Here is a 27773-nt window from a genome sequence, read left to right as displayed (position 1 = left end):
AAAATTATAAAAAACAACATAAACTATAACAAGCCAAACCTGTCTAGCCTCAACTCATCTGTTCAGACAAGCCAAAAAAAACAAAAAGGGGAAAAATGACATCAGTATATCAGATCTCCACAGAGCTCTTTACCAGGAAGGATCAACTCAAGCGAAATAAAACACAAGACAAGTTCCTAGACAAGATTTTAGCTTGCAAGGATTGAGCTGTCGGTTGGAAGCGGGAGAAAAGCTGGTTTCTCTCTTTTGCCTCCGAAGCTCAGATCACAAGTTGCTTTATTTGTAGAGGAAAGGACAGGGCAAGATAAGTAAAAGGAAATTAACAAACAAGGACTTCAAACATGCTCGTCGCATAAATTATCATCAGCTACATATCTTTTGTGCTTCAGAATCTTCACTCCTGATTCTCCTGGCACCTATACCAGTCTAAGATATACTATGAGGCCATGTTATGACCTAGAACAAAGAGTGAACTGAACTGAAACTGAAGGGCCACAGGTGCATATATATCAATACACAATTCCAACATTCCATTTCCACCCGGCGGACATGATGTAATGACATGACATGACATGGTACCCGGTGGACACTGGTACACAACTCCAACAATAATCATTCTAGAGCACCTAGGGCACTCTCCTAAGAGTGTTAAATTATATTTATCTAGCTACTGACTGCAGTGGTTCTGTTATCACTCTCTTGTTAGATTTGTCTACAGCATTTGATACGGTTGACTACACTACCTGCTGTGTTGAGTCACAGGTGGGGCTAACAGGCAGTTATTTAGAAAGTCTGTGTTCTTCTTCTGTGGTCTCCTTCAAGGCTCTAACTTGGCACCTTCTTTGTTTTACTTGTGCAACCTTTCTGGCTATTCAACCGGTATTACTTGACTTTTGGATCAAAATTCCTATGAATATTTCAACATGCCCACAGTGGCGTTGGGGTTGGAGTAAGAGCAGCGATTGGTTGAGACAAGTTACCTTGTGTGTAGTCTTCATATATAAAAACAGTGACGTTTAAAAAGATAAGCGCAACTGCAACCAAAGGATCATCTGACAGTCTATACAGGTATGCATGCCATCTTGTGAAGAAAAGCACTGTTTGCAACTTTGTTATTGTAGAATGTACTTCTTTACACTTTATACTATGTTTATACATGGCTGTTATTGTATTATTAAATACAAAAAGATGGGGGGGGGGTCTTCTTTCTCTTCAGAGTAAGGTTAATTATAGCCTAATGTTAGTGTTTTCTAATTATAGCAGATTTTTTGGCGAGGAAATGGGTGTCACGTTGTGAAATGTTTTTAATATGATGGGAATCGTATTTAACATGATCACAGTTTAATAATCGCTCTGGCAAATGGCAACCTGAATATATTTATGATGAATATTACAAAGGGTGCATTACATTAACACGCTGTTTTCTAACGTAATTAGACTTTGCTCTTAAGATGGCGGCAAATGGAAAACATTGGGTGATGCTTGTAGCGGGTTCAAAGACATGGAGCAATTACCGACACCAGGTTTGTGGTTTATATTTATTGATAGACTTGCAGTGCTTTCATTTATTTATTTTTTCCAGGCTGTTAGGAAAAAACAATAATAATAATAATAATAATAATATGAATTATACATACATACATACATATATCCATACATACACCTCCATTGCAGGCTGATGTGTGTCACGCCTATCAGATCATACATCAGAACGGGATTCCTGACGAACAGATTGTGGTCATGATGTATGATGACATCGCCAATAACGATGAGTAAGAGACTTCCTGCTGATTTAAAAGAGCGTTCACATAGATCACCCATCTAAAATATGTATTAGGACGCGTATGATGGGAGAAAAAAGTGTTCTGCCAAAAAGAACTGACACACATTTTTTTCTGTTTCCACAGCAATCCTTATCCTGGGAACATCATTAATAGACCAAACGGACCGAATGTGTATCCAGGCGTCCCAAAAGATTACACCGGAGGGGTAATGTTCATTTTCTATTAATCTATTGATATTTTCTTTCTATATCTAAACACAACACTGGTTATCTTACAGGATGTTACCCCTGAAAACTTCCTGGCTGCTCTTAAAGGAGAGAGACAAAACTCTCAGAAAAAAGTCATTTCAAGGTTTGTTTTTCAGAAAACTACATGAATTATACATGACTAAAGAAGTCTTATTACAGTTCAGATACACATGAATGTATAAATGAGATTATAGGATTATATGTTTGTGTCACACAGTGGGGAAAATGACACAATATTCATCTATCTGTCAGATCATGGAAGTCCAGGCATATTTTGCTTTCCTAACAACACCGTAGGTTTTTTTACTGATCTAAGGATTGAACTAAAATATTTCAGTGCAATGATGTCAACCCCATAAACCCCAAAATACTGTTTACTCCTGAATAGTTTATTTGCAAAAACAAGTTCTTAGCTAACTTACACATTAAACATGACACAATAATAAGAAATATTTATGATCAATTAAATTATCTCTTCATCTGTTCTTTATGATAAGTTTTAAAGAATTAACATGTATTCAAATATTGTATATATCAAAAACCTTTCATTATTAGCCTATATATAAATATAAATAAATGAACTCATTGTTTAACAGCTAAGTTTTACTTGCAGCTTCATGCCAATGATCTCATTGAAACCATCAAGGAAATGGCGAGGAACAAGAAGTTCTCCAAGGTGCATACAAGCAGTCATAAACACCAGTTAAAGATTAGTCCAGAAATGGCTTTTTCTACAGCACAAAGTAAAAGACTGTTTCCTCTTAGATCAGGTTTTAGATCTAATACCTCTCTTTTGTTTTGTGCAGATGGTGATATATATGGAATCCTGTTTTTCTGCATCAATGTTTACCCAACTCCCAGATAACATTCATGGTAAGAATGATTGAATTATAGTGAATGTACTGACTTACATAGCTTGGCTAATGCCCAAACATACAATCTTACCGTCTTGAGAGGGTTTTTCTCAGTTGTTCTGAGCACAGATACGCATGTTTTCTAGTGTATGCAGTGACTGCAGCGGGAGCAAATGAGAGAAGTTACGCCTGTTACTTCGATCCTGTGAGGAAGACCTATCTCGCCGATGTATTCTCAGCTCTTTGGATGTACTACACTGAAACGGTCTGTCTTTAGCATGACTTGAGTCAACAGAAAAATAGAATTATGCTAACAACTTATGCTAACAAATAATAAATAAATAAATAAATATATATGTGTGTGTGTGTGTGTGTGTGTGTGTGTGTGTGTGTGTGTGTGTGTGTGTGTTAATTTTTTTTTTCCAGAATGATCTCGATAAAGTAACATTCCTGAATCAGTTTAGTTATCTTCAGCAAGCGATGAATACCTCTCACCCCTGCTGTTTTGGGGACATGGTAAATTCTTGTAATTGTCACCAGCACAGTGTTCAAGACGTTCAGGTTTGCCTTCCCTCAGTATTTTTTCTAGTGTTTTTAATCTGCCTTTTCTTTAGACAGCTGGTGAGAAACCCATCAGTGAGTTCTTGAGAAACACTCCTCGGTCCATTCAGGAGTCAGCTAAAGCTCAGCAGCTTGTGTTGACTGATTTGACACAGGCCCATGAAGTGCCTTTCAAAATCTTGGAGAATCAAATCAACATAGAAACTGATGAAGACAGAAAACAAGATTTGATCAGAAAACTTGATGCTCTTCATCAGGTATGATATCTATCGAGTCTTTAGAGTACATATAATTAATGATTACTTCATGAATCATTATTTTCCAGATTAAAGCTAAAATTGAAGGAACAGTGGAAACTATCAAACGGCACTTTCCTGACTTTGCACATGAGGATGAAGATTATTCTCAGATGGATTTACATTCTTTCAAAACCGTAGCTGAACATTTCAGGACAACCTGCTTCGACTGGCACGAGGAAGAGGTGAATAACACTGCAAAGTAGATTTAAATGAGCTGATTGACTCTCATTTATTGGCTTGATTAGTGTGTGTATCTAACTCTCACACAGTTTCAGATGGCCTTGTCACACACACACGTGTTCGCTCGTCTCTGTGCTCGTGGAGTTAAAACAGAGAGGTGTGTTCATCACTACTCAGAATCATTTATATACGTTTGATCTTAAATGTCTTCTTAAATATCTAAATATGTGTTTCTGTTACAGGATCATAGAGGTCATAACAAAGGTCTCCAGTCTCTAAATAAACAACACCTTTAAGAAGAACTTAAGAAGAAATTTAGATCCATCTCATCCATCAACAAAAAAAAGAGTCAAATAAACCATGTGTCGACGTTCTATTCATGTGTGCTTACTGGTAAAAGTGCCTGAAAACCATCATGATTACAATTTTGAGCAAAAATAATTATTATCCATTTAAACATTATGCAGAACGATGAAAATCAGTCATTTAATCTCTGATATCAGCCCAGGCCTGCTTGATGGCAATTTTATTTTATTTTTTAATTAAAATTTTTATCTTATAAAACATATTGTCACAAATCAACAGATCAAAAAACTGTTTACTGGAACAGATCCAAACACACAGTCAGAGGAAAAGAACGTACAACTGAACATTATAAAGTGTTACTGAAAAATTATATATTGAATAGCTCTGTATAACATAGTTGAGAAAACACACCAATTTACACAATTAGAAAATAACATCCAATTACAAAAACAACATTTTTGACAAGTCACCAGGCCTAGATGGCCTCCCTCCTGAATTATATTTAGAGATATGGGAAAAGTTTGCTTCCCGCTACAGACCAGCATCACTCATCCCATGCAATGAAAGGTGATTCATAGCTTAATCAAAGAGGGCCACAGCAGTCTTAAAGGACGTCATGCAGCGACTGTTTCATGTACTTCATTTCACAGACTCTCTTCTGAGTTTTTTTTTTTCAGTGGATGTAGAAAAAGCCTTTGACAGGAAGTGGAAATATATGTGGGCAGTTCTGCAATGTTTTGGTTTCAGTGAACATTACATTTCTATGATCAAGATGCTTTACCACTCAATTTACACACAATTTTTACTGCAACAAAACAATAAATAAAATGATAAAACTGAAATTTATATATTTTTCTAAATTAAGTTCACTTTCAAAAAAATTATTGCCAATCCATCAATAAATAATGAACTTATCCAGATTAGTGAACACACACACACACACACACACACACACACACACACACAAAGAGACCAATTAGGGGTCCAAGAGCACCTTAGTTGTTTTCTGCTGGCGCTGGAAATCGAGCTGGCAACCATGTTATGAATGTCTGCAATACCCTTAAAGAAGTATATTAACCTTTCATTTATAATGTCAATCAGTATAAAAGATAGACATAACAGGAGTGACTCAACTGCTGTTCATTGTGGAAGGTGAACTATCTGCGGTTTCTGTCAAACAAGGATCTAAGGGCTCTGAATAGATCAGGGTTCATAATCCTTTCGTCCATGTCCACACTCATGAAGGCTTCATCATTTGTCCAGGCATACTGAGTCCTCCACTCCTCCCGCCTTTCAGGACTTTGTCCGCGATCCAAGCAAGCAGCCAGGTGCGCCGTAGCTGTCCCTCCATTGAGCATGAGCACGAACGACGCTGCAAATAAAAGAACGCAAAAAGGAATCTCTCCAAAGGCAGCTACCAGAAATTGTGGAACAACATATGGAACAATAACACGGCTATCTATGTCCATGGTTCTCCGGGTCCAATGCTCATTAAAATAGCCCCAGGCTAGTTCTTCGGGAAACAAAGGGGACAGAATGATCCCTGGGATGTTGTGTCGGGATTGAAGCATGGAATTCCAGCGATCTGGCAAAGGGTCGGGCTCAAAACTACGCAAATTGCTAAAATTTCTATTGTCTATGCGAATGTTCCCCTGAGCTATTGAATAAGCAGCAGTGTCATCGATTCTGCAGTTCCACGGAGAGTAGAGGATGGTGTCCCGGATGGTGTAGCCGGGCACCAGGACGCCTGCTGGCATGAACTCTGCCACGATTCTGCCGTGAGCCACAAACACCAGGTCCATGTGTCCTCCTCGGCGCTTGCTCAACTCCTCAAGAATGCCCTTCTCCTGATAAAAACGAAGAACATTTGTGAATTCAATCTGGTGAGTTCTCGACTGAAGCCAGGAGACAACTGAGTTTTCTGTGCATGTTCCTATGATGTAATTCATGATTTTCTGTCCATCTTCCGTCATGCTGAGAGAATATCCACCCAAGTCCTTGACCAGCTTCTTCAGTTGCAACAGTTTGTAAATGATTTCACTGTAATGAGAGGATCATTTACCAACTTAATTAAAATTAGATATATATAAACAATCAGTAACACTTTACAAAAAGGTTCATTAGTCAACATTAGTTGAACTAAGAATAAACAATACTTTTACAGCATTTATTAATATCAGTTTATGTCATCATTTGTAATTGCATTATTAAAATCACAAGTTATGTTTGTTAACAATTGTTAATAAAACTAACATGATCTAACAAAGGTGAATAAATACTGTGTTCTTCATTGTTTGTTCATGTTAGTTAGCACATTAACTAATGTTAGCAAATGACACCTTGTTGTAAAGTGCTACCAAACAATCAAATGTAATGAGGAAAGTAGGACCGATAACATAGAAATGTAACTGACTGTATTGACCAAGGCCTGTTCACACTGTATGTGCAAGCAGCACAGAGTTTTGTAGATGTACATGAGAAGTAGCTTTTTTTTCTGGAAAAGCCTGTCATCATGTTGAATGCTAACTCTCTGCTCGTGCATGTGGTGTGAAACATGCCTTAAACAGCCCTTACATTTCAGTCACACTAATGAAAATGAAACATCATACTGCATTGCGTCCAACTGTTCCTTCAGCTTTCTTCTGCCTTCCAGTATCTCCCTGGCTGAATCCCGCAGGAACTTGCTGGCTTCGGTGACCTGATTGTCCTTCATGATTTCTTCACACGTTGCAATCAAATCATACAGAGACATGCCTAAACCAATCACACCCAGTGCCTAAAAGGACACAAAATCTCAATGTCGTTGTCTAACATGTGAGTGAAAGGAATGTTTTACACTGAATAGTGATTTGTTTCAATGTCACAGTTTTAATCACAATTCTCTGGTAATGGAACGTTAGAGAAAAGAAAGTGGATACCCTCGATCCTGCTTTAGCAGAAGCTCTCATGCCGATGGTGCAGATGTCTTTTACCATTTCTTTTGCAGATACCTTCAGGCCACTCTTTCCCAGATCCAAACAAACAAGGCCCACAGCTTTGGAAATTAAGTGTGAGGCCTTGTCCAGAGGCAGTCCACCTGATGATGCCTGACGAAAGAACGTGGCCCTGTTGAAAGATCTGAGAAGGTTTAGAGGTATCGTGGTCTTATTTCTTCTGGCCAGTGCACACATGATCTGGGATGCCAGCTCACATTCTACATCATGAGTAGAAGCTCCAGAGGCATGAGGCCCCGGCTGTCCTCCTCCACATCTGGTCCTGAGATCTTGCAGTAGCTGCTGAATGCTCCTCCCTACCTTCTCATCTTCATTAATTAAATTAACAGCAGTATGAATGGTACTGCTGGAGACACCTGCCTCTACCAGTGTGGAAGTGACGCTGACCGCAGTGCCGGCTACAGTGCCCGCTGCTGCGGCCGCCACCAGTACAGGACCGGCCAGGCCTCCTGTGAAGACGGTGGCTAGCGCTGCTGCAAATATTGAGAGCACCGATGTGGCAGCTCCCACCACCTGAGAGATGTTGCTGCCCTGATGAACTCTTTCAAGCTCTCGGGCCAGCTCTGACAACTTTTCTGCACATTGCTCTCGCTTTTCCAGCCAGCCAAAGAGCAACTCACACAACTTGGCTGCTTCCTCCATGACTTGACCAGGAACCTTTTAGCAACTTTAATTGATTAATTGGGTGGTGATTGAGTGTTAGTGATACACAGCTGCTGTTAACTAACTGAATCACTGAAAGAAAAGCAAGAACAGGAAAAAAAAAATAGATCAGATGAGCAGAAAACAACTGACTTCAGCCACAGCCTTAGATGAAATCAATGCAAGACATTAAATCTCTCAATATCTTGGAAGAATATGATTAAAAACCCGGACTGACTTTAGATGCTGATGTTTGTTTTAACCCTTGTATGATGTTCGGTTCTGAACTTCTGTCACAATCATAAATTCCTTCATCTTTGTCTCGGATGACCTTTAGTGTAATTAAACAAGCTGCATCTATAAACAAATATTAGATATTATTGGTCACCTGTTGTGTGACGTATGGAATGAAAACTATTTAGTGCTTCCTGTTTCTAGTACTGTGATATTACTACTGTGGGAACAAATAAATATCAATATTATGTTAAATTAAACAGAAAAAGGTAAGCAGACAAAAAATTCTTTGTTATTTAATCTCTGTACACTATATTTAATTACTGTAATCTTTTTTTGGTCCTGTATCTTTTTGGTACAGTCTATTGACTACACATGGCATGGTCGAGCAGCAGGTACTATGGTAAAAAACATGGTAAATGTGTGGACTTTTTACATGACCCCTTTCCCACCACAGGCACATTTCAAATGAATATCACAGACCTCTCGCCCCTTCATTGAGAACTGTGGTTGTGAACAAATTAACCCTTTTATCAAACACCTGGCTGAAAAGAGAAAGAAAAGCTTTATCTGGCCATCACTACTTATAATTAAGAATGAAAACAAAACTATTAACTCCCCACAAAATCAGACATTGTACAAAAAATTGTACAATAATGCAAAAATGTTATATTGCTTAAGAGACAGTGGGGGAAAAAAACATTGACCCTGGTGTTTAATGATGATTATGTCATTAACAACATTTATAATATTTAAAAAAGGTTAATGTTAAAATAACATGGTTGCATCAAAAAAATAAGTACATAAATAAAAAGACGAGAAAACATGCAAACCTTTGTTAAGTCTCAGTAAGCACCTGTGTAGATATCTAACAGAAATAGTCTCATTCTGGTCATGTATAAAGCTGTTTTGATTAATCCAAGTTGATGAATCAAATTTTGAGAGATTTAATGATTTAATTTACAGTGTTTAATGATGTGGCTAAAGCAAAGTCTCTTTGAGCGTTGCATTTGTTTTTCCTTCTAAAACTTTAAAAAATTGAATCAACCAAGAATTGATCTCTACCATGTTTTGGCCTAGACATCAGGGCTGTTTCGAAGTTTATTAGACGTCTTTTAATTGTATTTTTATTCTGCTAGGAATCTATGAAAAAATGTACTTACATGTTCAATGTTTCAGTAAAGCTGCCTGAAAAGATAAAGATTTGTTTTTCACTGGTGCTTCACAAACACAAAGTGTTGTCTTTTCTCAGCTTTATTTGTTCTCACAGTCTTGAACGAAGCTTCAGAGTTATCTGCACTTCAGGGTTATAACATATAACATATATATGATTTTATGGTAGGGCATATCGTGTACAGGATAAACTGGGTGATTTCACAACACAGACACAATGGGAAGCATTATCCTGTTCTTAATCATTTACAGAGGTGTAAAGTACAGGGTACAAGTACGAGTCCTGCCATATGTTTATTGCATCCTTGAACTCTGCAGCTGGTTTCATCATATATATGTATACGGGTGCAGTCGTGGCCTAATTAATAGAGTTGGACTAGTAACATGAAGGTCATGGCTTTGAATCTCAGGTCCAGCAGGGGTTGTAGGTGGAGGAAGTGAATAACCAGTGCTCTCTCTACCTTCAGTACCACGACTGAGGTGACACCCTTGAGCTAGAACCACATTCTCAGCTGTCCACTTCATGCACTGTGGACGTGGACGTGAGCACAGCACAGATTCCAGGTATATGGGTCACCATACCAAAGTCTCTTTAAGACAAGTTTTGTTGACAAGTCAGTTTTGAGCAGTGAAGGTAACGTTAGTGCTTATTTCTTCAATCACTAATGTAGATGTGGTGTTATGTTTACGAATCGAGAAGCATAAAAAATCTGTACTAAGATTACAATGATAATCAGCAATTATGTCTCCACAGGATGCAACAAATTCCTTGTTTGTAATGTTTTATTGTCATATCGCAGACGTAGCATCATTTTATAGTAAGGAGCGTAACATTTCTGTCCCATGCTTTCAGTATTCACACAGTTTCAGTAATCTTCCCTCCCTTTGCAAATATATCTGCGTTTGAACAATAGATAGATATTTTTATAGAGGGCATTTTCCATTAATCTAATTAATACCTCATTTTTTTATTTCAAATTCTTGATCTATAAATTCAATTGGCCTATTTTCAACTAAATAAACTTTTTTAAACTAAATAAAATGCCAGTAGGTGCCAGCAATGAGCTTTTAATGAGTCATTGAGTCGTTCATTCAAGTGATTCGTTCTAACAGCAGATTCATCAGTTGTTTATGCATGGACTAATGAAACTTTGATTCGACTGATTCATTCAAAACAATGAATCATCAATGAATATGAGATACGCAGTTTCTGTACTTGCTTAATGATCTGTTTATTGAACTATTAAATGGTGGAAAGGTTGTGTGAGGTTGCCTAACTAACGGTATTTTAAATATAAAAACTTTTCATTTCGATTTTTTACCTCAGCACGCCGTCTTTCCTTATGTTGCGTGTTTTGATTTCTCCTGGAGAAGAAGCGTGAGCCACAACTTTTTACTGTCTATACATAACTTGTGTATTAAATAAATTCAGTGCAGACAGACTGAAGTAGTTTAAGTCTTCGGTTCTTTTAATTGTTATGATTTTGGCTCACATTTCATAAAAACCCACCAATTCACCATCTCAAGCAAAATTAGAATACTTCATAAGACCAATAAAAAAAACAAAAAACTTTTTTTCTAAATCATCACAGACTGTGGAAACGTAACACTGGACTTCTCCACCCTTCCTCCAGACTCTTGGTTTCCAAATGAAATACAAAACTTGCTCTCATCTGAAAAAATGGCTTTTGGATCACTGGGCAACAGTCCAGCTCTTCTTCTCCTTAGCCCAGGTAAGATGCTTCGGACTTCTCGCTTAATAAGAGAGGTAACGACAACCGTGGCCAAATTCCTTGACCCTTCTGTGTGTAGGTGTCAATGATTGTCTTCTGGACAACTGTCAGATCAGCAGTCTTCCCCATGTTTGTGTAGCCTAGTGAGCCAAACTAATAGACTACTTTAAAGTCTCAAAAAACCTTTGCAGTGCTTTTGAGCTGTTTAACTGATTGGCACGTCACCATGTTCTGATTTGTTGAGATGCATATTGATGGGTTTTTGTTAAATGCGAGCCAAAATCATCACAATTAAAAGAACCGAACACTTAAACTACTTAAGTCTGAGTACATTGAATTTATTTAATACACAAGTTGAATTACTGAAATAAATTAACTTTTCCACAACATTTAAGTTTATTGAGATGCACCGGTATAGACACTGAATAGAGAGCTTTATTTTCTTATTTTATGGGATGTGAATTACACATCTGCATTTGGTCTTATAGCACCAAGCATCTTTAAAATGACAGAAATCATTTATATGTGGTCCTACTGGAAAAAAACAGAAGCTGGGAAAAGTGTATCAGGAAACACAATACTGGGACAAAGAAAAGCTAGAGATCAGTCAGCAGTGAAGTTGCTGTTCAATCTGGATCAGTTGGTGACTTCCCAGTCACTGTTTATAACACCCCCGAAGCCCTGAGGAACACCCTAAACCCTGTGGTCACCACCACCCTCCTAAACCCTGTGGTCACCACCACCCTCCTAAACCCTGTGGTCACCACCACCCCCCTAAACCCTGTGGTCACCACCCTCCTAAACCCTGTGGTCACCACCACCCTCCTAAACCCTGTGGTCACCACCCTCCTAAACCCTGTGGTCACCACCCCCCTAAACCCAATTCACTGGACACTTCAGGGAGGTATTCGGCCAAACAGCTACTCCTTTATCTGTGCATGACGAACCGTTTAAACTCCAGCTGGCAGACTCCTCCATCCACGACTACAGTCTACGGTCTACGCTCGCGGCTAGCAGCTCCTATCCATCTATCCCGTCGTGCTTGGAAGGCCCTGGGAAAACTATTACATATTAAACTGAATAATGATAACAAAATGATTCATTAAAAGGAAATGTTCATGTTGTTTAGTTGCTTTGATTACTCAACTATCAATATAACAAACTACTCTGTAATATATTTCAGACATGTTTTTTTTTTATGAGCGGTTAGAGAAGGGAAATGAGTGAAGGTCTTCCCGCATGAATGGCAGCGATACGGCTTCTCTCCCGTGTGGATCCTCTCGTGGATCCTCAGATATTCGGAGCGCTTGAAGCTCTTGTCACAGTGTGAACACTTGTAAGGCGTTTCTCTCGTGTGGACCGTCCCGTGCACTTTCAGCGCTCCTTCTGTAAAAAAAGCTTTCCCGCATTCAGAGCAAACGTGATCCTTCACACCGCTGTGTCTTTTCTGGTGTAATTTCAGAGTTCCCATCTGACTAAAACTCTTTCCACACAGAGAACACACATAAGGCTTCTCCTTGGTGTGAACCTTCAGGTGATCCTTCAGGAAATCTGGCCTAAAAAACCTCTTGTCGCACTGATCACAGCTATACAGTCTTTCTCTGGAATGAGAAAGCAGATGTACCTTAAAAACGCCTGATTTTCCGAAACTCTTGCCGCACTGGTCACACGTGTATGGCTTCTCTCCGGTGTGGATCTTCATGTGTTCTTTAAGGCCTCCTTTCTGTGTGTAGCTCTTCCCACACTGAGCACACGTGTGCCGTTTCTCTCCCGTGTGGATGGTCATGTGCTTGTTGAGGGTTGTTCTGTGTATGAAGCTCTTCCCGCACTGATCACATGTGTGTGGTTTCTCTCCGCTGTGGATTTTTCTGTGTATGCTCAGGTTTCCTTTATGTGCGAAACTCTTCCCGCACTGATCACACGTGTAAGGTTTCTCTCCGGTGTGGACTTTCATGTGAACTTTAAGGTTTCCTTTTTGCGTGAAACTCTTCCCACATTGATCGCATTCGTGTGGCTTTTCTCCGGTGTGGGTCCTCATGTGTTTCTTAAGGTTTCCTCTGTATGGGAATCTCGTCCCACATTGATCACATTCGTAGGAGCTTCCCAGAGAGTGGCTTTTCTTCTGTCCATCAAGGTTTTGTTTTTCTGGGAGACTCTCCGCAGTGTGAATTCTCATGGGTTCAGTAAGGTTCATTGTGGAAATCTTCTGGCACTCATCACATGCACATGGCTTCCCTCCACACTTAAGTGTTACGTCAAGGTCAAGATATCGTTTGCACGAGAAACTCTTTGACTCTGAGAGCAAGAGAAACATATAATTGTCCTCGGTCTCTTTTATCAGGCCTAAAATGAAAGTCAAAGTAAAAAAAGTGTAAATCATTAAAACATTACTAAAGTAAATGTGAAAGAATAAATGTAAAAGAATAACAACATGTCAGTCCTCACTTAATAGGAGAAATATTAACATTCTGAAGTATTAAACATTAGATTGCACAAAGGTAACATTTTTACAATAACATTTTAGAATAACTATGTATTTCATATATTTTAAATCAGGTCAAATGTTTAACATTTTATTAATTTAAATACATTTAAAATGTTTCAGATAATATTTCATAAGAAAACTGAGTTATAGGCTCCACACAGTGTCCAATTCATGAATAGTTACCTGAATATTATTTTCTTTTTTTGGCTGTTGTGGTTGTTTTAATGAGATAAAAAATACCAATCAATTACCAACCTAGAACATTAATTTACTATATATATAACATTCTTGAATCGGGAAGCATTTACTTTATTCATACTTGATTCATTCAAAGATTATTTTCCTTGCTCCTTTTACAGATAAGGATTTTTTTTCAGGAAACACGTGTGTCTCAAGTCATTTAAAGTCAATGAATCCCGACTGAAGAAGAAGGTGATGGTCTTTGAACACTGATTCTTTATGTATTTGATTTTGAAACATCTTTAGTATGAAAACTTAGTAAAGAATTAGATGTTTAATATCTGTTTCTGGATCATTTGTATTTTCATTTCAATTTTCTCTAATTGACTTCATCTTCTTCACTTTTTCTGGGAAGATTTCAGCATTTATTGGTAAAGCGCCTTGAAAACACTAAACTGGAGGTGAATAGCTGTAAAAAATAAAAAATTATCAATTCAATGCTTTCATCGTCTAATTGAGTCAATCAAGCCCTTTTATGTCAAAACAGATCATGTTAAATGTGTATTAACCAACAGACACAAACATAAATACAAAGAGACTATGAGAAATAGTTTGAAAACAAATCATGTTAGACTCCCATTAATTCCCCTCAAAGATCATACTTTGACTTTTGATCAAGTAACATTCAAAAACAATGCCATTATTGCTCGAAATCGAAGTAATTAAGTAAAAAGGCGCACAAAACTTAGATTTATAGAGTTATTAGATTTATTTAGTATTAAGGTTTCTCTCGTTGTTGTCTGTTAAGCTGTATGTAGATTAAAGTCAGCTGCCGCATAAACAGCGCTGAGAAAGACTGAACACGACACAGACCGTCTCCCTCACTCCGCTGCTTTAACTAACTGTGTGTTTTTATTAATCGTGTATTTCTGAAGCTCGTGAACTAACAGTCTTACCTCAGCAGCGGACTGATGACGCTCGCTCTGACGTCATCATCCTGTTCCGCGTCAGGTCGTACCGCCCCCTACTGACGAGCACGTGCGTCCTTTTATTTACCCTGTTATCATTTCAGTCTGGTTCATGAGGTTTTTTTTAAATTATTGAACCGTATTAAATTATTTCTTTGTTTAGTGGATCTGTCTTTTATATGGACAGTGGTTTTATACTAGCTGACATTTTATATAAAGTAGTTGCTCGTCGATGGCAAATTTGTGATTAACAGTGATATTAACAGCAAGAATCTGGACAATTGGACAATAAATAATATAAATATTAATAATATTACTGACCAAATCCTTACTGCATTTAAACATGAAAGGAATGTTAAGTTTAGGTTCTTTGTATAGGAAGCTGTTTTATGCTTTCACTATAGTAAAAAATATCTATAAAAAATTAAATCCTATTCTGACATGAAATGTCTTCACTCTACTTTATTCTCTTTCATATTGTCTAAAATGAAAATATATTTAATACTGAGGAACGTGAAGAGAAAGGGCATAGACCGGACGACAACTACTGAACTGAAGAGAACTTATAAAGAGTAACTAATGAGCGTAATTAATAAAACACTCCTGAACCAAATGAACACAAGACAGAAACTACTGCACACACACACACACACACACACACACACACACACACACACACACACACACACACAGAGCACACGGGCATGGAGCACATGTAAAGTGTGTATTTGATAGCTCCTTAATGTCTTGATAAAGGTGTGGGAAAGGGAATATACATGGAAAGTGTCTGAATCAGCTCTAGCTTGGGCTCATCCCTGCTTCTTGAACACCGTTTCCTTCCCAGTTTCTTACCCAGTTATTTCATTTATTATTCATTTGCATTATTATTTTAAATACATTGCCAAACCCATCTCTATCAGAATCAGGCAGTATGTTAGCAAGCTTCCAGTACATGTTGATTTATATAAAAAAAGAAGAAGAATTAATAGAAATGATATGTCTGTGTGTACTGTGTCGAAGGAAATCACTCAGTAATCCACAAGCAGGTAAACACACACACACACACACACACACACACACACACACACACACACACACACACACTGGTAAAGACACACCTGGACATAATCACACAACATGTGGAAAACATTCCCACATGAAAAAAAGAAATAGGCCTTCTATAATGTTTTTAACCATACTATATAAAGTTATTATGATACAGTATACAACATCTACAATACTTTGTATGCTACAGCATAATAATAACTGACTATTAAATACTGTGTATTGTAGCTAAAAACGTTTTAATTTGTTTATATAATCTATTTGCTGTATTACCACAGGATCTGTCAGGATCATCACAACAATTAGTGTGGTTCAAAACACTATAGCTTTTATTATAAATTGGTCTAGTGTAGTATTTCTTTATAGCCGACGGCAAGTCGCTTATCAACATGGATGTTCGTTTATGGAAAGGATTGTGAATTTCTGATATAAAGCTGGAATATTAAGAAGTACACGTCTAATATAGACAATGTGTTTAGGCTATATTGTAGAATAGTGTTGTGTTCACTGCTGTGTCAGATACTTTCACATTCAATCATGGATTGCTTTATGAGAGGCGACAAGTCTTATGAAAATATCAATTGGATTAATGACTAAATACAAGCACTCCACACTTTATTATGAGAACACATATACAGAACCTTATTTAAAACTAGCCTATGCAATTATTTCTAGCCTACAAATTGGTATTAATTATTCATTATTGACTATTTTTGTCAGGATGTGTAATCTGCCATGCCTTATTTTAACCACCTGATGGCGCCAATCTTCCTCAGCTGATTAGGTTTATTAGTCCCAGCCCTGTCTAGTTAGCTTCTCTATTTAAGTGGCTCTCTCTTTTTGTTGTTCATGGTTATATCTTGGTTATTTTCGCTTGCTGGTGCCCTTTCGGTTTATGTATAAGTTCTCTTGAAACCTCTCTTTTTCTTTGAGTTTTTGTCTTCTCTTCAATCAATCAATCATTTTTATTTATATAGCGCTTTTAACAACACAGGTTGCATCAAAGCACTGTATTTTGAGAGAATTTATTTTGCCTTTTGGGGTACTTTTCAGTTTGAACTGTTATTGTTGCCCCGGTAATGAAGGATGTTCTTGTTGACCTCTTGGTGTCTTGTATTTGGGCCCAGCACTTCTCTGGGTCTGGTGGGAGATTCTTTAAATCCGGCTCTAGAGACCCACGTTCAAGTCCTGGTTCTGACACGTCTACTATTTAAATGACTTTTAAGATCTGAATGTGTAACTCATTGAGCTTTCAGTGCTTTACATGAAGTTTTCTGCGATTCGAAACAGATCATCATTTTGCAATTCGTTAAGTCGAAAAGCTTATTTCATTCTCAAACGTCTTCATCTCAGGTGTTCATCACATCATGTACGGTAGCCTGCTCTGATGTTTAATGTTCACAAATAGACTTAAACTGATTTAACTGAAATATTATCGAAATGATTGATTGTGGTCAGAGGTGAAGTTTAATCAGTAATTATGAATGTTAAAAATGACAGTTATTATCAGGATTTAAGGTGTGTTAGCACAATCGTTTTAAATATCGTGTTCCCGGACAGATCTGCTCATGTGGGGTCAAATTAACTTTAACAGAAAAAGAAAGCCGTGATCTTGATGTGAAGGAGGTGAATCCATCAGATGCTCTAGTTCTGATATCACACTCCTTCTCAAATCCTCTTCAGAAACTGATTCAAACACGTATCAAATGCAGTCTAAACATCATCTGCTCGTGAATAATGTCACTATTAATGATTTAGGAGATTATTTCTGTACCAATATAAACAGAAACTGCACAATTCATCAGCGGCACCAGACTATTTCAGCCACTGCTTCATATTAATGTCATAGTGTATAATATACTACATATAATGTAGTGTCCTGATATGAAGGAATATGAACTCTTTCTTTATGGTCATTTTAAATACAGTGTTAAGACCAATGTGTGCTTGCCGTTAGACCACAGGAAGGAGAACAGACAGCAAACACCAACAACTACACACTCTTTTAATAAAACCATATACAGTAAAAATGTTCAATGTGTTACTGTGAAAGTAGTTTTCAGTGTATAAAATGACAGATTTGTAAAGGTAAATAAACATTTATAAATGAACATTCTCACAGCTTTTTGCACCTATTTTATATTTCTTTGTACAAAGTATTAATGTTGCATAGAATCAAATGCAAATATATATACATATACACAGTATATTTTGCTTTATGAATAAAACTGTTTATTTGAAATGGAAATCTTTTTTAACATTAGAACACATTTCCCGACCGTTTTGGTAAACCTGCTGAATAAAAATGCTAACTTTTGAAAAGTAGTATATAGAAGTTTAAAATCAGGTTAAGATTTTAAATACATAGCAACAACAACCACATTAAAAGTAGACTATAACAGGCCATTATATGATCAACATACACTAAAACAATGTACTTTTACTGTTGAACTCACCACTTTAACCAGTTTCCAAAGAACAAAAGCATGTTGATTCTGGAAGTCATTTTCATGGGCGGTGGAGAATATTTCAAAGCTCTTTGATCTTATGAGGCCATTTTCTACTTACCATCCCCAGATGCTTTCACACACGAACACTTCTCACACATACTGTACACACAAGGGCTTAGAGTGGAGAGATTTGCAAAGGAGTCATAAAACAAACAATATTTACTCAGGGATGTTCTCAGGAAAGAGCAGAAGAGATTGTTCTTGAAGGGGAAGGAAACATATGAAGGGAACATCCTGGGGAAACTTCCTCTGGACGTGGAGCACCTGCTGCTGTCAGAACAAACATTCATTTTGTACATTTGACTATCAAGAGTCCAAATATAATAGTAATACAATGCTCTAGGGACTATTAGATCTACATGCCTAGTGAAAGCAGGAGAAGTCAGTTCATCTTTGCACTGAATTTCACTCAAAACAGTGCGTTAGCTTGTCCGTTTACAGTATTAGCTTTCCAAGCATACCTAGCGTTTAGCGCTGGCGCTCGTCTCTGAAGAAGGCTGAAAAAAATATAATACAGTTATATGTAGATGAAAACCAAACAAACTCATAACTTTCTGTTTGGTTATACTGTGTTAAAGCTACATGCTAACACTAGCACAGGCTACAAAATAAAACTTAAGTGTGGACTTAACAGAAGAACAATATAGTTCTTGTGATCGTAGCCTTTGTTGTCGTGCTAACGTTAGCATTCGCTGATTGCAGCTAGTCGGGATATAGCTTTTAAGCTATAAACACAATGCTAATTGTCCACAGTCCTTCACACAGTCCTTCTCTTCATCAAAAGTCTGCTGTTTCACCTCCGTCTAGAAGCTCGTTTGGTGGATTTTGTCGTCTAACTCTCGCTTTGCGATTTTCAGACACTTGCTTCCACTTTAGCGTGCGAAGTTTCTGCTGTCGCCGTTTTTCGCGGTACCAGAGATGTTCACAGTACTCGTCGGCCGTTAGCCCGCTAACTCCCATTAGATGGAGTTCCTTGTAGCTCCGCGGCGATGCTGCATAATTTCCAGGATGTGTGTTTTGCGCTTTTGACATGTGGTTCTGGGGGATGACGTGGAGCTCGTAGCGTGCTAGCGTGCGGGAGAACGAGTGTTCGTAGGCTACGCAGAGGTACAGGCCAGCGTTAGCGGATGCTAAGTGCTGGAGGAGCAGCCCGCGTTGCATGTGGATGAGGTTTTCTTCACCTGGAAACAACTGAGAGATATAAAAAGTTTGAGACAGAATAGAAGTGAATGCTTTATCCACTTCTTTTCTGTTTTTTGGGATTAAATCTCTTAAACTGGATGTGTTTGACAGACCTCTTTGCTGGTTTGGCTGTGGTTTGGCTGAATGATCCATTTGATCGTGGCTTGTGGTGAACGCGGGACACATTCCAGGAAGGTCGAGTTTGTCTCTACGGCGTAAACCGTCTTCAGATCAGCATTCTCTGAACCTGTGGAAACAATTGGACCACGTTTATTTTCTATTTATTTGGAACGTGTTAACATTTTAACAGCAGGACCAAGAACTTGTATTAAGACTGCAAACAAGTTTTGAGATCATACTGAACTGGTGCAGACCTCTTAGTGTGTGTAAGTATTCATTTTGTACACTAGAGGGAGTAGTGCACACTTTTTTTTCCCAGGGCTGACCAATATCATGTACAACCTAAAGCTGTAAAGTGGTGAGGTGGGCAGAAAGTGATTTATTACCGTCTCTCATGTCCTGACACTGGCTCCAGGGGTCTCCATACCTCACATCCTGTCTCCGGGCACGCCTGCGGACCACAAGCAGACATCACTGACACTCACATTTATTATTACTTCACACGTTTGCTGTGGTTTTCGTTAAGTTTCATTATAGTTCAAGCCATTGTCAACTCAAAATTAAAAAAAAAAAAATGAAGTTCAAATAACTGTTTTCCACTAAAACACATTTTTACTCTGTTCGTTAATAAAACATACAACATAAAAAATATGTATACATGTAATACTGAAATCACATCACTAAAATAATGGAGTAGCAACGATTTTAACATAGTTACATAATTACATTATTTACAAATTAGCAAAATATTGGTAACACTTAAGTACATGTACTTATGATTCTAATACATCATGCATAATTACATGCAAGTAACTCTAAACCAAACTCCAAAGTATATATGTAGTGAATAATTATTAATCTGCACATAAATGTATAATTACACTGTGAAAAGAGCACCTTAAAATAATGTGTAACCAAAATATTCTTTGTTCCATTGTCATTTATGGTTTACAATATAAATAATATTATTTAAATACACAAACTTGCTATATGATTAGGATTTGGCTTTGAATTACTGTTATTACTATAGTATAATGTAGTTCTTAACATAGTAATTATAGTAAGTAATGTGCAACAAGGACTTCAACGTTAATTTAAATGTTTCTTTTTCGTAAATATCAATTAAATGAATACTAAAATGATTCAGCCTATAAGATTTTTCAATGCTAAAATGTTAAATGCAATACAAAGGGAGGTACCTTTTGTTGCTAGGCAGGTAGTTGGTACAGGAGGAGCCGTCCCAAGCGCAGTATGGGTCACGAGCCAGACAGCAGTCTACACATGCGTTACCGTACAACTCACACCTCTGCACAGGCAGCTGGACGAGCCCCTCGTCACTGCTTACAAACAGCATTTGCTAGGAAATCAAATAAAACACAAGGTCCAAATGTGATATTAAACAGACTAACCTTTAACAAATGAGATAAAAATTAATAAAGAAGACTTATAAACTCTTACAATGGGTGTCTGCTAGGTAAGACGTTTTTGTGGGTTTTAAGAGCAAGTGGCCACCCACAAAACAAGTCCACTTACCCTCTTGGTGGAGAGCTCCATGCTTAGTATTGGGGTTTGTGTCTACAAAACAGAACAAGAGAGAGAAAAAATATGTCAACACATAAAATGAATCATCTCTTGAACAAAGAGGAGGAAGACATGCATTATTGGCGCTGAACAGGAGCAGCTCATCATGACAGGCCCTTGTGAAAGTTTTAAAGCTTTCTGCTCCATTGGTTCATTTCTCCTTCATAGATAGCAGCAAATGAGCCTTGACTCTTAAGACCACTAACTTTCACCAATGTCTGCTATCATATGTCTCCACAAATGTTCGACTGATACACACTGCTCTGTAATACACATAATTACGTTTTTGATGTGGACAGAATCATTTGAAATATTTATTCATGATGTATGATCTAATTTTTCACTAGAGATTTGTGGGGTGTTCTGTGAATGACTACTTAAAAGTATGCATTTCAGAAGACTTCAAGAAACGTTAAATTTCAGCTGTATTGCGTTTATATTGTGTCTTATATTTCTTTAAAAATCATATCTTGAAGGTAAATGCTATTGTAAATCTATAGAACATTCTCCAGGCATCACATATTAACCCTGTTGACTTCTGTTTGCTTACATTCCCTTCATCCCCAGAGCAAAACGGAGACATTCCTCACTGTCTAAAGTTCTGGATAAATGAGATCTTCTTTTTGTTCACTAAACACAGTATTCTTGGTGTAACGCTGCCTCTCCTGTCCCTGGGTTTGTTCACTTGAGTAGACATCCATGGGAAATCTGCTTTTCTTTTTAGGAGTTATTTTTGTTTGGGAAGTGCTTGACATGAAAACAACAACCAATAAGAGCCTGGGGTCAGAGGTCATGAGTCCAACAGATGGAAGGATAAACAAAATGAAGTGAGAGAAGAAACTGACATTTTATTATTACCTTGAAGACATTGAGCTCTTCTAGAATGATTTCTTCAGTGTCCCAGTTCTCTTTAGGTACAGAGACCACCTTTAATACTCTGCCATCATCTGGAGATACAGAAGATTTACCTCGTGTGATTTCACTATACACACAAGATAGATAGATACAATGAAACTATAGAAGGTAAATGGAATGAAACAAAAAATTGATAGAATGAAAAGATAGATGTATAGATAAACAGATAAGATGAAACTATACATAAGATAGATAGATATTTACATTGAACTTCTACCTAAAGCATCAATTTGAACATCTTTAAATATATCCCATAATGCACCCTTACTTCATTACCATGGTGAGTGAGCACAGGTTTCTGGCGTGTCCCCGAGGGCTGACAGCTGTTACACTCTTCTATTTCTATTCACAATAAGACTGAGAGTCTCTCTGTACACACAGGTTAAGTGTATTTGAACAGAGAATCTATTTGCCCTAAATGATTCACTTAAATGTGTCAGAGTTCACGCACACACCCACCAGTCCAGGAGAAACAAATTTTAGACAGGAAAAGAAACACTGGCTCCTCTGAATGTCAGGATAATCCCTGGCAACAGGACCACTGACCAGCGTGGGAACAGAGGTTGTGTTTGATGTGTTTGATGTGTTTGACTGGATCTAGCAGATATTTCCATATTTACAGTGCAATTTTGGGTCAAATGTGTATTTAATAGAGAACACAGACGGCTAGTTGTCACGCTTTTTTACTGGTTTCAAAGATCAACACGTTGATCTTTTGTTGAGCACTTTCCAACATACCTGTGCCAAGATGTAAGACGTCATACTGGCCATCCTCGGCATCAACCCTATCAACCACAAGCTTCTTCAGCCTGTAGGGGGCGTTGATCCGCGTGAAGACGGGGCGCCTGTGGATGGGCATCACTGCTTCCCACATCAGCTGATGTGTCCTCATAAAGCTCACAACATCGTCTGGGAAATCTCGGGTAGACTTGTGCAAAGGGTCATAGGTTTCACTCGGACACTGCAGGGATAAAGAACTTTAGTTGAGCTTATATTCTGGAACCCTGAGGGGACTGAGTCCCAGACTAAGGTAAAAATAGTAAAAAAACATTTATGCAGATGTGGATTTTGGCCACAGTTTGAGATCATATTGAGATCTATTTTACTATGCTTAAAACAAGTCTACAGTATGTTCATGATATTAATTGCACTTTCTCGTCCAGGGCTGTCCAAACCTGTTTTTGAAGGCCAAACATCCTGCAGAGTTTAGCTGATAATCCTGAAGACTTTTATGAGCTGATTCAGGTGTGTTTAATTAGGGTCGGAGCTAAACTTCGCAGTTCAGCGGACCTCCAGGAACAGGTCTGGACACCCCGTTCTAGTCACCAAACCCTATAATTCGAAGTTGATTAGCTGTCAACTCACAGCTGAGATCAGCTCTGTGGTTATGACTTCAGCAACTAATGGAGCAGACCTCACAGCCCTGATAATTGACTTCCTTTTGATGACCTCACCATTAAAAGCCCACACTCCAGCCACTTCACTAAACACAATGACGCGTGACCCCCAAAGTGCCTGCCGACATTTTTACAACCCCCTTGAGGCAGTGCAGCTAGTGCCCGACTGCGGCTAGAAGCTTCCCCAAAATATCTGCAATCCAGAATCAACCGTAGATCTCCAATCTTGCTTGCACTTGTGCTTACAACACCAAGATTAAAGTAAGTCCTTCAAGTTGCCAACAGGAAGAGGCATCTATCCACATGACTAATCATCTACTCCATCTTTTCTACCAAACGTTATTCTATCTTACCGTCCCCGGCCGTGGATAAGGGATCTTCCCCTTGTACTCCATCCAGCGATAATCAGGGCTCTCCTTATGCGCAAAAGGCCCATTGAAGGCGGCTCGGATGGAGGCCATGGAATAGACGCAAACGGCTGAACCTCTGAAGACAGACTTTTGAAAAGGAAACATGTATTAGTTTGATGCCAGGTTAGAATAACAGAGTTGCTCAAGCTTGGTGACCTTTCACCCTCCTGTTTGGCCTGAAGGGTGGGAGAACCGAGACGGATTGTTCTAAATGGACCGGGAGCAGGGAGGAGAGCATCCTGTGACCAGACTGCTGATTTTAGGGGCGTTTTGATACTGATGTCAGTTCACAAGATCAAATGAGATAATCAGATTTAGTTGTTGGAAGAAATAAAGGAGATCTGAGAACCTGAAAAGTTAGTTAAAGAGTGAGTGGGAGGAGTGTGACGGATTGGTTGATTTGGATGGAGCCAATGTTAATTTAGGAATTGAGGTAAACAAATATATCCTTGACTGAAATGTGGCTCCAAAAAGTTAAGGAGATTAAAGGGTGATGACCCAAAGAATCAGATTTTCCAGGTAATCAACCTACCTGGAAGTGGAGAAAACACCATAGATGACTGGATTCTGTGGATCTTTGGTCTCCAATAGAAATATGTCCTCTAAAAACAAAAAGGATCAGGATTGTAGTCTTGATTTTTTGAGTTGATGTGTAGAGTGTGTATGTGTGTGTGAACATACCCAGCTCATCAAAGTGTGTGTCCATGCCTCCAGGTCCTGGTACAGAGCACACCAGCCTGGCCTTCAGGAAGGTGCTCCAGCGATTAATCAAGCTTCGCTTTCCTCCTATGTCATTCTAATGAAAGACAAAAAAAAATAAGATTACACTATAGGACTTTGAAAATCTGAAGCAATTTTAAAACACTATGTATCCTCACTTTGTAAATAGTTACAGAGGAAAAAACACACTGCAGGACTTTCAAGTTGTTCCAAACCCAACAAATTCACACAGAAACATAGTGCCTTGCTAGAAGAGGTATGACAAATAACAACAATCTGTTCTAAAACTGGCTCAAAATATCAAACATTTCGGATATTTTCCAACTAGATTGAATCACAGTTCGAAACTAAACATTAGGACTCTGTGCCCATTACTAAGCAATTGATTTTAAAATTGAGCAACCTTCCGCACACTAGCATCAACTCCTCCAGACTACAAATTTGGGCAAAAACTTGCACAAAATCTCACTAACAAATATATCTTAGCAGCATGTTGTTTTACATTACCAATAAATACACCATAAAATAAAATAGAAAACATTCCACAAATGCTCTGAAATGAATAACCCGAACAGAAAACCTTGTTTGCTAGATTTGTTGCTAGATTAGTGTTTAATTACCCTCAAACAAACCCCTCATTCATCCATTATTAGATACACGACTACTTCTGCTACTGTGCAACAGATGATACTGAAGCTTACACATTCATTCATTAGTGTCTACAATAGAATCATTGATTCTTCATTCCAGACAAAGGTCTTTTGGATCTATTTCAGGTTTTTATTGGCTCATTACGGCACTGGAGTTGGCGCTCACCTTGCAGACACGAGCCACTCGACTGTAGAGACGCTTGTCGAGCTGGTTGGACTCTACGGCGGTCTCTTTGAAGAAGAAGTAGACTTTGTCATCGTCCAAGCTGTGTGTGTCAGGGATGGAATATGATCCCACAAACTCTGGCTCTGTGAGAAGAAATTGGCATCAGAGCGAGGTTGGAGGAAGTCACAGAAGTTAATTAGGCAGCACCAGTCACCCCAAAACAGTGGTTTCGGAAAATGAATCACCTTCTTATCCACTGCAAAGATTTTCTTAACCTGTATTTTTTAGCAAAAAATCACTGCACATCTATAAAATGTGACACATTTTTGACATCATGACTTTTTCCTGTCTGTGGCGAGGAGTTTGTAATCAGTCACATGATGTAAACACTGCAAGTGACTGGTTTAAAAATAACTCTCCTCTTGGAAAAAAAGTTAATTGTTTGTAAATTCTGTTAAAAAATAATTTATATATATTATGATAAAATAGATAATAAAAAAAGCTAGAATTAATTTGTGTAGTTGTATGATAATGGAACAGATTAAATTTATGCTAAGCTAACAAATACATTTTTTTGAAATACACAAAACTAATTAATTAATTCTAATGTTTCATTTGATTATTTATAGCTTTGGTTACGTGACGTACAAAACGCACGTTTTAAAATGTTAATTGTCATACATTTAACCTTACTGCTTCCTAATTAAATTGGGCAAAACTGTGTTTAGAATTGTTATATCAACAATAATTCAATTCAATGCAATACAAATATTTTATTCACCCATACTAGCCTTCTTTAAGGTGTCTTTGCACACACAATAAAAACAGATTTTTTTAGGTCTCACCATTTAGCCACTGGTCCTGGTAAGCTTCAGTACGGATATAGTGTTGATTGCTGCTATGCACAGATGTGCGAAAAATGGCAGCGTTTGTTCCCATGAAGTCTACAGACGTCCCAGCATACAGGTCCCCATCTAAGGTGAGCATTAATAGCCGTTTAATGAAAATCACATCTACAACGACTTAAAATGACAAATGATTTTTCATGGTACGTAGATCATTTTTAACGATTCTACCCTTTGACTTCAGATCTTTTGTCAGAATACTCTGTTTTACAGCAGCTTGTGTGAAAAGGAAATTTTGATTATTCCAGAGGCATCATTAAATGGTCAAAAAGGTCTCCGGTTGCAATAATAGCCTTTAATTAGGTAGCATATGGTTTATGCATTCTAGCCTTCTGGGCTATACATGCCTTCAAAAAGGCTAAATATAATATAAATTTTGCAGCTGGGTTTCATTTCCTGACCACACTGTAATTTTTAAAAAACATTTTAAGTCAAATTACTGCATATAGCAAGACAAATATGGGTGACAAACCTGTTTAGTAGGGGAACTTCCAAATTTCCCCACACAAACTAACATCTGGCCAGGGTTTATGCGGATCCAATTATCAATGACTCATATGGGAGTATGTCCTCAGTATTTTGTGTACGAAGAGCAGATGGCTTGTTTTTAAAGACATTCTGTTGAGAAATCGTACCTGTCAGTCGGGCGGTAAATGGCTCCTGTGGACTGAAGGGACATTTTCCTCTCCCGGATTCTCCAGCTTGGCTGAGGAGTTGGAAAGTGGGTTTCTGGCATACCAAAACAAGACCGTCACTCTCTTTGCACCATTCCCTTCATTATTAGTTCAGCTCTACAGTCAATAACTCTCAGCGGTCTCTATAGGGTCCAATTCTCCCCATAACTCCTCACTTGCAGGAGATAACAAGCTTAAATGTCCCTTAAAAGTGTACTGCCTTTCACACAGGTTGTTGCCCAAAAAACAGAAAACCTGCTCACCTCAAGATTGTGTCCCAGGTCAATGTAGGTGCACTGTGGGTGGAAAGCACCGGTTCCACATACATAGACGTGAGTTTTATTGAAGGGCTGTAGGAGTCTCACATAATTGGCGCAGTCCATCTGAGAGATACATGTGGTATTTGATTAAAAGCATGATTTTAAAGAGTTACAGTGAGAATAGGTGGATATGAAGCATTTAAATCAAACAGTAAAGCAACAACTGATTTTTGCCTGCTTTTAGAGGAGACTGATGCTAAAACTTTAGACTTACCCTCCCTTAAGAATTTCCAGCTTGAAATACCCCCATAGTGCCATAAATAAATATGATTTTTCGGCTTTTATTCTTATCTTATTCTGTGAGAGCATTTCAAAGGCATCTATGGGTCTTCAAAAGCTTTACTTTATTATTTGTGCCCATTTAAAGTCACTTACCGATAGATTCTTTCCAGCATATTTGCAGCGTTCAACGTGTTCCTGTCCAGCTGGCCAGTGAATCTAAAAATAAGAGACAGTTTTCCCAAGGAACGGAAATAATACATTCAATGTTCAAAACACTTGAACAATATATATATATA

At 38.0% G+C, this 27773-nt stretch overlaps 4 protein-coding genes across 6 annotated transcripts in view; 1 reads left to right on the top strand and 3 right to left on the bottom strand.

The window, feature by feature from the left end:
• Positions 1 to 914: 914 nt before the first annotated feature.
• Positions 915 to 4300, top strand: LOC122354069 (legumain-like). 2 transcript variants are annotated; one of them, XM_043252067.1, is made up of 14 exons: positions 915 to 1068; positions 1438 to 1523; positions 1675 to 1772; positions 1908 to 1989; positions 2062 to 2135; positions 2250 to 2325; positions 2646 to 2708; positions 2839 to 2905; positions 3033 to 3151; positions 3313 to 3402; positions 3501 to 3704; positions 3773 to 3928; positions 4022 to 4083; positions 4169 to 4300. In XM_043252067.1, the coding sequence occupies exons 2-14, from the start codon at positions 1452 to 1454 to the stop codon at positions 4203 to 4205; spliced, it is 1200 nt and encodes a 399-aa protein (XP_043108002.1). In that variant the 5' UTR covers positions 915 to 1068; positions 1438 to 1451; the 3' UTR covers positions 4206 to 4300. The 2 variants fall into 2 exon arrangements, with proteins under 2 accessions (XP_043108002.1, XP_043108001.1); XM_043252066.1 differs by having other exon boundaries at positions 4016 to 4083.
• Positions 4301 to 4504: 204 nt separating this feature from the next.
• Positions 4505 to 10753, bottom strand: LOC122354068. 2 transcript variants are annotated; one of them, XM_043252065.1, is made up of 5 exons: positions 9265 to 10753; positions 8106 to 8224; positions 7151 to 7960; positions 6842 to 7008; positions 4505 to 6272 (listed from the first exon to the last, which is right to left on the bottom strand). In XM_043252065.1, exons 3-5 carry the CDS (start codon positions 7865 to 7867, stop codon positions 5390 to 5392), a joined length of 1767 nt encoding a protein of 588 aa, XP_043108000.1. In that variant the 5' UTR covers positions 7868 to 7960; positions 8106 to 8224; positions 9265 to 10753; the 3' UTR covers positions 4505 to 5389. The 2 variants fall into 2 exon arrangements, with proteins under 2 accessions (XP_043108000.1, XP_043107999.1); XM_043252064.1 differs by lacking the exon at positions 8106 to 8224.
• A 671-nt stretch (positions 10754 to 11424) lies between these two features.
• LOC122354071 (gastrula zinc finger protein XlCGF8.2DB-like) lies at positions 11425 to 14687 on the bottom strand. Its single transcript, XM_043252068.1, has 2 exons — positions 14629 to 14687; positions 11425 to 13350 (listed from the first exon to the last, which is right to left on the bottom strand). The coding sequence occupies exon 2, from the start codon at positions 13319 to 13321 to the stop codon at positions 12170 to 12172; it is 1152 nt and encodes a 383-aa protein (XP_043108003.1). The 5' UTR covers positions 13322 to 13350; positions 14629 to 14687; the 3' UTR covers positions 11425 to 12169.
• A 3003-nt stretch (positions 14688 to 17690) lies between these two features.
• Positions 17691 to 27773, bottom strand: part of LOC122353788 (semaphorin-3D-like) — a 14535-nt gene continuing 4452 nt past the window's right edge. Inside the window, 15 exon segments of the mRNA XM_043251659.1 lie at positions 17691 to 19406; positions 19511 to 19644; positions 19904 to 19968; positions 20717 to 20874; positions 21051 to 21092; positions 21957 to 22045; positions 22752 to 22974; positions 23764 to 23907; positions 24349 to 24422; positions 24502 to 24616; positions 25357 to 25499; positions 26202 to 26330; positions 26897 to 26990; positions 27199 to 27318; positions 27631 to 27693. Of these exon segments, the coding sequence (XP_043107594.1) occupies positions 18993 to 19406; positions 19511 to 19644; positions 19904 to 19968; positions 20717 to 20874; positions 21051 to 21092; positions 21957 to 22045; positions 22752 to 22974; positions 23764 to 23907; positions 24349 to 24422; positions 24502 to 24616; positions 25357 to 25499; positions 26202 to 26330; positions 26897 to 26990; positions 27199 to 27318; positions 27631 to 27693 (2007 nt within the window). The 3' untranslated portion in view covers positions 17691 to 18992.

The sequence above is a fragment of the Puntigrus tetrazona genome, chromosome 11 (genome assembly GCF_018831695.1).
Source record: "Puntigrus tetrazona isolate hp1 chromosome 11, ASM1883169v1, whole genome shotgun sequence".
Lineage (NCBI taxonomy): Eukaryota > Metazoa > Chordata > Actinopteri > Cypriniformes > Cyprinidae > Puntigrus > Puntigrus tetrazona.
This window is presented reverse-complemented; position numbering and strand designations above follow the sequence as displayed.

Excerpts from the sequence above, each read along its gene's own strand:
- LOC122354069 (XM_043252066.1), top strand. The coding sequence starts at position 1,452 with ATGGCGGCAAATGGAAAACATTGGGTGATGCTTGTAGCGGGTTCAAAG. Across the intron at positions 1,524-1,674 it reads GGAGCAATTACCGACACCAG|GCTGATGTGTGTCACGCCTA; the intron begins GTTTGTGGTTTA and ends CCTCCATTGCAG. Across the intron at positions 3,929-4,015 it reads TCGACTGGCACGAGGAAGAG|TTTCAGATGGCCTTGTCACA; the intron begins GTGAATAACACT and ends ACTCTCACACAG.
- LOC122354068 (XM_043252065.1), bottom strand. The coding sequence starts at position 7,867 with ATGGAGGAAGCAGCCAAGTTGTGTGAGTTGCTCTTTGGCTGGCTGGAA. Across the intron at positions 7,009-7,150 it reads CTGCTAAAGCAGGATCGAGG|GCACTGGGTGTGATTGGTTT; the intron begins GTATCCACTTTC and ends GTGTCCTTTTAG. Across the intron at positions 6,273-6,841 it reads GAACAGTTGGACGCAATGCA|TGAAATCATTTACAAACTGT; the intron begins GTATGATGTTTC and ends CTCTCATTACAG.
- LOC122354071 (XM_043252068.1), bottom strand. The coding sequence starts at position 13,321 with ATGTTTCTCTTGCTCTCAGAGTCAAAGAGTTTCTCGTGCAAACGATAT.